At 42.4% G+C, this 11,376-nt stretch overlaps 1 protein-coding gene and 1 pseudogene across 2 annotated transcripts; one reads left to right on the forward strand and one right to left on the reverse strand.

Annotated features, from left to right (window-relative positions):
- Positions 1 to 4,391: 4,391 nt before the first annotated feature.
- On the reverse strand, positions 4,392 to 6,678 carry LOC308164306 (C-C chemokine receptor type 2-like; the record flags this gene model as incomplete). Its single annotated transcript, XM_080538434.1, has 2 exons — positions 4,392 to 5,419; positions 6,666 to 6,678. 2 exons carry the CDS (start codon positions 6,676 to 6,678, stop codon positions 4,392 to 4,394), a joined length of 1,041 nt encoding a protein of 346 aa, XP_080394560.1.
- A 2,919-nt stretch (positions 6,679 to 9,597) lies between these two features.
- Positions 9,598 to 11,376, forward strand: LOC308164308 (tubulin alpha chain-like; annotated as a pseudogene). The gene is made up of 4 exons: positions 9,598 to 9,636; positions 9,721 to 9,946; positions 10,124 to 10,272; positions 10,399 to 11,376. The product of its transcript is annotated as a tubulin alpha chain-like (transcript).

The following is an 11,376-nucleotide window of genomic DNA, read 5'->3' on the forward strand; positions in this document are numbered from 1 at the left end:
TGATGAGAGTAACGAGAGTGAGAAGAAGCAGAGAAAACGAGAAGTCGATCTAAGATGGCGGAGTCAGTAAAACGCACACCGTGCTGAAGCTGAAGACCTGAAGAGTGATTATTGAGTTTACCACTGTGACAGAGGGCAAACCTTACAGCAGCAATTCAACATCTCTCAACAGTCCACAAGGAGAACGGGAGACTCTGAGTGTCGGAGGAGACCTGCCTTGGGCATTGACTGTTAGTAGTGAATCACGGGCTACCCGCAGCACCGCGGGAGTTCGGAGTTCGTTGAGTTGGCAGCGCTAGCCCAGTTTAGCTGTGTCCCCGTTAGCCAGCCTTGCCAGCCGCCGGCTGCTAACGTTGGACCAAGCGAGACCCAAGCTGGACAAAGCCGTCGCCTTCACGAGGTGGATTGCGACCGACCGTGGACCACCGGACCTGAGCCATTCACACCTCGTCGTGGACTACGAAGAAGCCCCTTTCCCTTCGAGTTGCTACGTCACCCCCCCCCTTTGTCTGCTGCCTTCCTCGAAGCACATGCGAGCTCCAACCAGGCCTCAACGCGCTCCTTTCAGTCCGGGACTCTAAGCCTTTTCCAGGCCAGGCCCTGCGTGTGAGTGAGTGATTGAGTGTGTGTGTGGCCGGCGGGGAGGGAGTATATACGGGGATGTATATATCATTTGTCTAAATAAATGTGTTTGTTCATCTTTGCTACATTACTGTGTGTTTAGTTGTATGCTAATGCTAAGGCTAATTATAATGCTAATGCTAATGCTAATGCTAATTATAATGCTAATGCTAATGCTAGTACTGCTAGTCTAAAGGGTTGCTGGCGCCCCCTGCCTGTATCCTCCTACACTGCCGATTTAGCTCCGAGTTAGTTAGATAACCAGCCCTTCCTAAATTCTACAGTCCTTTAGCTACTCCCTGGTTACAGTTAGTAAAGTGTCATACATGTTGGTTAGTTAGTAAAGTGTCATACATATTGGTTAGTTAGTAAAGTGTCATACATGTTGGTTAGTTAGTAAAGTGTCATACATGTTGGTTAGTTGTAATATTCTACTAAACCAAACTATAAGAGTCAGTAATATCTTCATGTACAATTCTGTTTCAGGCTTCTCCCAAGCTAGCAGTAAGTATTCTACACCTTCATGTTGCATTTACAAATGTACACTGAACTGAATGACAATCATGTGTGGCTGTTCACCATGTAAACTGTAATATCTAATTTGTCTATATTTGGTTGTTGTTGTTGTGTTTTATACTGTGTGAATGTTAATCTGCTATGGTGCGTCTTGGCCAGGGCTCCCTTGAAAAAAAGGTTCATATCTGAAAAGGGACCTGGATAAACAAAGCATGAATGAATACATGTAAATGTTGTTGACGTATAACATGGGACTGTTTCCATGTCAGAATGTAGTTCTGTATTCCTGGTTAGTTGAACTGGCCTTGTCTTGTTTCCTCGTAGCTTCTGACGATAGTTCCAACAACTCTGCACCCAAAGATGAGGTTTCTCTGCACTGATGAAACAGGTGAGATTCTAGTTGTGGAAACAGACTTCATCCATGCATATGACACTAGTCCTCTGTTGACTACTGACACTTTATCTTGAATTATGCTTGATTTATTATGCCTATGTCTTGTGCTGCAATGCAATGTCAGAACCGGAGGCTAAGAATTTTACTCTGTTACATGTGTGTAATGTGAAGTAACAAATGAACTTGAAACTTGACGCGAGACCTGATTTAGGGCCGACATGTTAGGCAGTTGAGACCCTAACCCTAGAGTAGGTGGGTCTCTCAAGTCTGGCCTCTTTGACCTCCAGAGGAACACGTAGGTCTAGGGGATGGTGAGTTGGACTGGTGATCAGAAGGTCATGAGTTTAAATCCCACCTGGGAACACCACCACTAGTGTGCCCTTGAGTAAGACCTGGGAACACCACCACTACTGTGTCCTTGAGTAAGACCTGGGAACACCGCCACTAGTGTGTCCTTGAGTAATACCTGGGAACACCACCACTAGTGTGTCCTTGAGTTAGACCTGGGAACACCACCACTAGTGTGCCCTTGAGTAAGGCACTTAGCCCTCAGTTACTCCAGGGAGACTGGAACCATGTTAATCTCTAATTGTCTGTTGTTTGGATAAAAGCGTCTGCTAAATGGTTAAAATGTAAAAATAAAAACTAAAACCTTACTTACATCACTGAACTCAGTATTGACCGTGTCTGTGTGTGTGTGTGTCCTCATAGGAGAGAAGCAGAGACCGGAGGAGGATATGAAGTAATCTCATCTGACGTAGATTAGATGCACCTCGACACAAAAACATGATTTTCTCAAACAGCACTGTATCTGATCATAACTCTTATTGTTACTGCACTTGATTAGCAGATGGCAGAAATAATAATATAATAATATAATAATAACTTTTATTTGTATAGAATATAAATAAATATACAATAAATAATGCATAATAAGAAGTAAAAATGTGTGTTGAATTCCAAAAAACCCTAATATATGCTGTTCACTCTTTCTAAAAAATGTACAACCTGAGTCTCCAATTATTACCTTACAAAGACGAGAGATAGAGAGAGTAGCGTGTATAAATATTTTGGGGTTTTAAAATATTTATTTTAGTCCTCATGTAGATAACTTGGAATGTCAGATCTGAATTTGGTAAAACTGCATTCTGTTACAATGCTCCATCAATGTGGAATGTACATCAGAAAAAGTTGAAACTTAACATGTTCATCCCACTCTCTGACTTTAAACTGTGTGTTACAGAGACTTTGAATCATACATGCAAATGTACTTAGGTTATCTTTTATAGGCTGTATCTGCTCACTGTTTCTGTTGTTATTTTCTGTTGTATATTTATATATTGCTTTTCTTGGCCAGGGCTCATTTGAAAAAGAGGCTACTGTCTCAATATACCCTGGTTAAATAAAGGATTATTATTATTATTAATTTCCCTGCGCTTTTTTGTTGTGAAGTACACAACAGTTGTTAGGACATGCAAATGACAGTGTCAATTTGAGCAGTGCCATTTTCGTATGGACCTGTTATATCTATGTGAAATACAAATAAGACATTTATTGTTTTCCTAAATAATAAATCAATTATAATTAGTTTCATAATATAGGGAATTATTGTAAGCACCGAAATACACATTTTGACCTGCTCCTACTTGATTTGGATATCAATGGGGTTAGATGTCAGTGGAGTCCTTGTTGACAGGACGAAAGGGAAATATCGAGGATAACATTTAAATACAAGGACAGAGCCGCATTCAGAGTATGATGGACTTCGGAGAAGTTAACGCCGCGACAAAGCCTCCAATAGGGTAAGTATGAGAAATCTCCCTGAATGCAATGTTGTTCACGAGTAATAACTACTCAAACAATTCAGTAATGATCATGTTTTATTTGATCCGCGAATATGATTCGATAATAATCATGATGAATGAACGCAGATTATGTAAACATTACCTCTATGTTTATATAAAGATAAAGAGACATGGAAAATGCCTTATTGTCACCTGTCAAATGACAATGTAAAATGTGTCATGAATTGTGTGCGTCTATTGAAAGTAGCCTTGCATTCTCACTTTTTTATGGAGCTGTCACTTCAAAAGCTGGAGCCTACTGTAGCCTACTGTATTGACAGGGAGAGAATTCCAGTGGAGTTGAATTCTATGGAAAAGACTTGCATGACCCCCGATGGGGAAACAACGGTGGGCCACTCCACAAAAGTAGCTTTTGTGCAGCGCCAGTAGCTGAATTTCTACTGTCTCTGTAGTTCTTTTGTCACCTCAATTGTGGACTCAATATGCTGCTGCTCCTTCCAGTTTACTGTCTCTGGCAACTGGAAATGTCAGCTGTACAACTTAGTGGTGGTGAGATACACTGTTGTTGTACTGTACAGTGTTTCAGCACTTTCAAACTATTGACAGTCATGATAGTTTGCATTTCAATGTGTCTTGTTGATGTGAATTGGAGGCTATCAATGTATCTTTCTTCCACATTGTCCTCTGGTAATATTATGATCTACAGAAATCAAAACGTGAAAACGTCTCCCCAACGTGACATAGTGGTATTATTCTCTCTTCCTGGTGCCATTGTTGAACATGTGGAATTGGTTTGGAAGTCCATGTGCCGTTATTACAATAAACAAAATCCTTTGTATTTTACACCAAGGCCATGCATCTCCTCCCTGAAGGCTTTTAATCACACCCTATGACATGCAGAAAGCACATGATGAATCAGGGTTATTTAAAGACAGCAGTTGCTGAACATTCTCTCTGCTATCTGCCTGTCCAACAGGAGCCCAACGCTACCATTTACTGTAGGTATCATTTCCTTGGTAAATCCACACTTCTAGCCTCTCCTAGCCTTTATCATGCTAGCCTATATTGTTCACTTTAGTGCCTTCTGGCAATGGAACGCTCCAAAGCACCAGTTCGGGACATTTCTGCCCTGAAATTACTATGACAACAACTGCTATTGTCATGGGTGTTTCTTTTGTTAATAAGTCTGCGTCATCGCAGAGGGAGTAGTAATATGTCATGAATTTCTGTCCAGCAAAGGCATAGATAATTGGATTCAAGCAGCAGTGTGTAAATGCTATCACTTCTGTCCACTGCATAGCCAGATCTATCTTTTGTAATACCATACAGTCAGTGAAATACAACTGATATTGCAGATAACGTAGAAAAATTACAACATTGTATTGGGCCCAGAAGCAGAAAAAGACAGCTACTATAACCAATATCAGTTTGATGACCCTATGCTTCTTTGTGCTTTTGATATTCACTAAAGTCGAAATGATCCTGGAATAGCAAATCACCATGACGCAAAGCGGGAATAGGAGGCCCAAGACATTCATTTCCAAATACACAAACTCTCTCCACAAGGTATCAACAGGATACTCTTGTTTACATGTAAACCCAGATCCATTTTTCCCTTCATCGGTCAGTGTGAAGACGATTGTGGGAAGAGCGGCACCCATGCTGAGGGCCCACACAATCATAGACAGAGCTATCCCACATCGGACTGACCTGTGCCTGGCCATGGTATGAGTATGAATTATGACCACATAGCGGTCCAAAGTCATGATCACCATGAAGAAGATGCTGCCATAGAAACCCAGGACATACAATCCTGTCACCAGCCGGCACATGAAGTCCCCAAAGACCCATTCTGCTGTGGCGGCATAGTGAGACAAGAAAGGCAGAGAGATGACAAACAGAAGGTCTGACATGGACAGGTTGAAGAGGCATATGTCTGTCATGTTGCTCTTGTGGCGGTACTTCACCAGGACACACACCACCAGGCCATTACCGATGAACCCGATGATGAAGACCAAGCTGTAAAGAGTGGGGAGGAACACCCGTCCAAACTTCTTCACGTTACCATTGTTGCATAGTTGGCCTGCTTGGCCATCAAGCGTATCTTCATTATAGTAGTCCTCATAATTATATGTTGTACTCTCTTCAGAAAGTAAAAATAGTTGTATTATTTTTGTTTAGCCTTACAGGTGCATCTCAAAAAATGGGAATATTGTGGAAAAGTTCATTATTTTCCGTAATTTAATTCAAAAATTGAAACTTTTATATATTCTAGAATCTAGAATCTAGATTCATTACACATGAAGTGAAATATTTACTTTTTTGTTTTAACGTTGACGATTATGGCTAACAGCTCATGAAAATCCAATATCTCAAAATATTCGAATATTACATAAGACAAAAAAAGGATTTATAAAATATAAATCCTGACCTGAAAAGCATGTTAATTTATGCACTCTATACTTGGTCTGGGCATCTTTTGCACAAAATACTGCATCAATGCGGCGTGGCATGGAGGCAATCAGCCTGTGGCTTCCCTTACACATCAGCAGTGCCACAGGCTGATTGCCTCCATGCCACGCCGCATAGATGCAGTAATTTGTGCAAAAGGAGCCCAGACCAAGTATTGAGTGCATACATTAAAGATACTTTTCAGAAGGTCAACATTTCTGTATTATAAATCTATAAATCTTTTTTTGATTGGTTTTATGTAATAATATTATTCTAATATTTTGAGATACTGGATTTTTGACTTTCATGAGCTGTAAGCCGTAATCATCAACATTAAAACAAAAAAGGCTTGAAATATTTCATTTCATGTGTAATGAATCTAGAATATATTAAAGTTTCACTTTTTTTGTTAAATTACAGAAACTAATGAACTTTTCCATGATATTCAATTGGTTTGAGATGCACCTGTATTAAGTCATCTTTGTGTCCCTGGATCAATACTAGATGTATTTTACTAGCAAGTCAGCACAATAAATAAGTCATAAAGATTACTGGGCTGCTCTGACACCTACAGGTGTATGCAATATTTCTGCCTTCAGACATGAAAACAAGTCCTCACAAGTTAAGTATTAAAATCAGAATTGAAATTAAAAGGCTATACTTATACTACTCCATACATACAATAATGCATTGTTGTTCATCTTTCTACAGTATCATATCATTTGGACATGACTTGTTAAATCTATTCATAAATAAATATGTGTTTCTCTTAAGAGAAGAAGAATAGTAAAAGATTAAATTATAGCCTAATAAGGATATATTTTAGAATTTAGTGTAGGTTTCCTCTTCTCCTGTTTTGTATCAGAATATGTACTCACCTGACATAGACATGATCAGTAATCAGTGGCTCTTTGGTGTTGTCTTTCTTAATGTAAGAATCGTCAACCCGGTTGTTGGATTTTGATTGGCTTAGGGGTGGAAAAAGTTTTATGTCTTTGTCTGCAACAAACCGAAAAACCTCAAACATTTCCTGTTTGGGGATTTCTTTTTTCTTTTAGGAAATATCCCGCTGAGACCGTACTGAAACATATGCACTGACTGCAATGTAAGTCGCGTTGGATAAAAGCGTCAGTTAGATGGCATTTATTATCATTATTATTATTATTATTATTATTATTGTTATTATTATTATTATTATTGTTGTTGTTGTTGTTGTTGTTGTTGTTGTTACGAATGAACTACCTTCTGAGTATTACTATACTGTCGCTGCAACTTCCTGTACTCACAGTAGGAGGTACTGTGAAATGATCATAAAAGTCACATTTCATACACATTTTCTCTAGACTCACGTGTTTCCCTCCACTACTGTATATATCCTGAAATGGTCATAGATATTAATCTCTCAGACAGCATCAATAGAGTTTGCACATGTAGCAATATTGTATTCATTCATGTGTTCCCTGTTTAAGTTTAATGAAGCAGCAGCTATGCCTGGGGTCCACAACACACATGACCCAGTCCAGAACATTACTTTACATTTACATTTACATTTTTGGCATTTAGCAGACGCCTTATTCCAAAGCGATTTACAATCAATACATTTGAATACTAAGCATGTGAATCAGCAATCCACCATTCGTTGCAGGAAGAGTAATCTAGCTCGGGCCCGGGGCCACTGATAGAAGAAAACACCTTCTCCCTATCGTCTTCTACTAAAAAAAAAATATATAATCTGGAGAAACTGAGAAACAGTACAAGGGGGGCAATAGAAGTTCTTAGGGACACAGTAGAGGGGAAAGCGGGTGTCTTTAGGAGACGTAGTGGTGAGGGTCAGAAGATGTCTCAGGAGGAGCAGTTAAGATGTAACCTGAAGAGATGGGTCTTCAGTCTACGACGGAAGATGGGTAGTGACTCAGCCGTTCTGACGGCCGTGGGGAGCTCATTCCACTAGCGGGGAGCCAGTGTTGTGAAGAGACGTGATCGGGCAGCCCGACTGCTGTGTAGAGGAGGTGGGGCCAGTCGGCCAGCCGAGGTGGAGGAGCGGAGTGAGCGGGCAGGGGTTTGGGGGGTTACCATTTCCTTCAGGTAGGCAGGGGCTGTCCCTTTAGCTGCCTGGTATGCAAGCACCAGGGTCTTGAATCTGATGCGAGCTGCTATCGGGAGCCAGTGCAGGGTGCGAAGGAGAGGGGTGACATGCGAGTATTTGGGGAGGTTGAATACCAGCCGGGCAGCAGCATTCTGGATGAGCTGCAGAGGTCTAATGGCTGAAGCGGGGAGCCCAGCCAGGAGTACATTGCAGTAATCCAGGCGGGAGATGACCAGTGCCTGGGTCAAGAGTTGCGCTGCCTCTCTGGTAAGGAATGGTCGTATCCTTCTGATGTTGTAGAGGAAGAATCTGCAGGAGCGAGCCGTTGCTGCAATGTTCTCCGCACAGGATAGTCGGTTATCCAGGATCACTCCAAGGTTCTTGGCTGTCAGGGAGGGCGTTACAGTAGAGTTCTCCACTGTGATGGAGAAGTCTTGGAGAGGGCAGGCTTTCCCGGGGATGAAGAGGAGCTCGGTCTTGTTAAGATTGAGCTTGAGATGGTGGTCAGCCATCCAAGTTGAAATGTCAGCGAGACATGCTGAGATACGGGTTGCCACGTGTACATCAGACGGGGGGAAGGACAGGAAGAGTTGAGTGTCGTCTGCGTAGCTGTGGTAGGAGAGCCCATGTGAAGAGATTACCGAGCCAAGAGACTTGGTGTAGAGGGAGAAAAGTAGGGGCCCTAGGACAGAACCCTGGGGTACTGTATTAAAGCTACATATTAAAGAGCTGTAATTCCTAAACCCTTCCTTCAATTTGGATGTGAATACCCTTACCCTAAAGCTGAGAGTCTGCACTTTAAGCCCATATTCATTATCTAACTAGCTTGAAGATGTTTTGGTAAACAGTTAAAATAACACAAATTCTGTCTGTGTCCAAATATGGACCTAACTGTATATACTCTCGCTTGTACAACTACATAAACTGGGCTAGTATCATCATAGCCAGGCTACTAGCAATTCCTATCTATTAGCCCAGCTAGCCAGAGGCCCAAATCCATAAATTCCATCCCTGAATATGCTTAGAGCTATTAATCTGGAATCTACAGTTGTCAGTAGTGATGTGAAAGCTTGCTCTATTGTGGTGAAATACTTGAGATTTATTCTATGAGATATGTTTAGCATGTGAAGTGTCATTTACTTAGAGATACAGAAAAGGATTTGGAATAACCAATTTCATAAATTGAAAGAGTCACAGCGAGAATCAATTGTAACCATATACAAAAAAAGTGATGTCCAATTTGCTTAGCACTCATCTGGGCTCACTATTCCTTTAAATGAAGTTCAATTGAACGCCACACCCACTGCACTGGATTGTTGAGGTTATGAATGCCACGCCTACTGCAGCATTAAGGGCAGGTGACTGCCCTATATAATCAGCATAATTTACTCCGAAGGCATTGTGTTCAAGGTGAGTACGGTAAGCTAGAATGTCTGTGTTGTGCTGTAGAGTAATAAAAGCAAGTAGGCCATGCTGCTGTCACTAACACAACTGAATTACTCTTAAAAATAGTTGACCTCATGTGATTTGTGTGACATATTTGTTTCAGGGTGTTGTTTAGCAAACATTCATTTCAAAGAAGAACGTCCATTGCCAACTGCTGAACGATGGTAAGTATACCTCCTTGAACTGATTAAGTTGTTTGAAATGTAAGGTGCGTTTCTTTCTGAAGTTCTGCTTGCACACTAACACAGTATTTGGATCCTCAATTAATTCAGTTTGACATGTTGAGCCCCACCATTCCTATCACAGTAATCCTGTTGGTACACAATTTAGATAAATGGTAGCTGGTACAGAATGACAACGATTTGACTTGTTAGTCTAAGATTAAGTGTTTTTCTTAACAGAGGGAGTGCATCTCTGTACACATCGGCCAAACAGGTGTCCAAATGGGCAATGCATGCTGGGAGTTGTATTGCCTGGAACATGGTATCCAGCCAGATGGGACAGTCCATGCAGGCTCTGGTGCTGTTTCATTGGCTGACTCATCATTTGGAACCTTCTTCAATGAGACTGGGAGTGGGAAATATGTTCCCAGGTCTGTTTTTGTTGATCTGGAGCCTACAGTTGTTGGTAAGGATTTGCAATCTTGCCCTACACTGGTAGATGGTTCATAGAACTGAAATGACACTGCATTACATGTAGTCTGTGTTTGTAGCATGTGAGGCCTAACTTCTCTTGTGTGGTACTCCAATGACTAGTTGCCTTGATTTATTTTCTACATACATTTCATTGTGACTGCTTTTCTAGATGAGATCCGGAATGGACCCTACCGTCAGCTATATCACCCTGAACAGCTCATCAATGGCAAGGAGGATGCTGCCAACAACTACGCCCGTGGCCATTACACCATCGGCAAGGAAATTGTGGACTCTGTGTTGGACAGAATGCGTAAAATGGTATGGCTCTACAAAAGTAATGTGGTACATGTATCATTATTGCTAATCCATCTTCTTTAGCCATTTCTTTGGCGTCTCTGCAAGGAAGTAAGCCTCTGTTGAATTGGGTGTGACTCTTGTTTTCAGTCTGACCAGTGCACCGGACTCCAAGGGTTCCTCATCTTCCGCAGCTTTGGCGGTGGGACGGGTTCTGGATTCGCTTCTCTGTTGATGGAGCGCCTGTCTGTGGACTATGGGAAGAAGTCCAAGCTGGAATTCTCAATCTATCCAGCTCCCCAGGTGTCCACAGCAGTGGTGGAGCCCTACAACTCCATCCTGACCACCCACACCACCCTGGAGCACTCTGACTGTGCCTTCATGGTGGACAATGAGGCCATCTTTGACATTTGCAAGCGTAACCTTGGAGTGGACCGGCCCTCTTATGGAAACCTCAACCGCCTCATCGCCCAGATTGTCTCCTCAATCACCGCCTCCCTACGTTTTGACGGAGCGCTGAATGTAGACTTGACCGAATTCCAGACTAATCTGGTGCCTTATCCCCGTATCCACTTCCCCTTGGTAACTTATGCTCCCATCATCTCGTCAGAAAAGGCCTACCATGAGCAGCTATCTGTCCCTGAGATCACCAATGCCTGCTTTGAGCCAGACAACCAGATGGTGAAGTGCGACCCTAGGCGGGGCAAGTACATGGCATGATGCCTGCTGTACCGCGGTGACGTTGTGCCCAAGGATGTCAATGCCTCCATTGCTGCCATCAAGTACCGCCGCTCTATCCAGTTTGTGGACTGGTGCCCCACTGGGTTCAAGGTGGGCATCAACTACCAGCCGCCCACAGTGGTGCCAGGGGGAGACCTGGCCAAGGTGCAGAGGGCTGTGTGCATGCTGAGCAACACCACTGCCATAGCGGAGGCTTGGGCAAGACTGGACCATAAGTTTGACCTGATGTATGCCAAGAGGGCCTTCGTACACTGGTATGTGGGTGAGGGCATGGAGGAAGGGGAGTTCTCTGAGGCCAGAGAAGACATGGCTGCCCTGGAGAAGGACTATGAGGAGGTGGGGCTGGACTCTGGTGACTGCTGTGAAGATGATGAGGAAGAATATTAA

Source organism: Nansenia antarctica, assembly GCF_963989245.1.
Source record: "Nansenia antarctica genome assembly, chromosome: 8".
In the NCBI taxonomy this organism is placed as follows: domain Eukaryota; kingdom Metazoa; phylum Chordata; class Actinopteri; order Argentiniformes; family Microstomatidae; genus Nansenia; species Nansenia antarctica.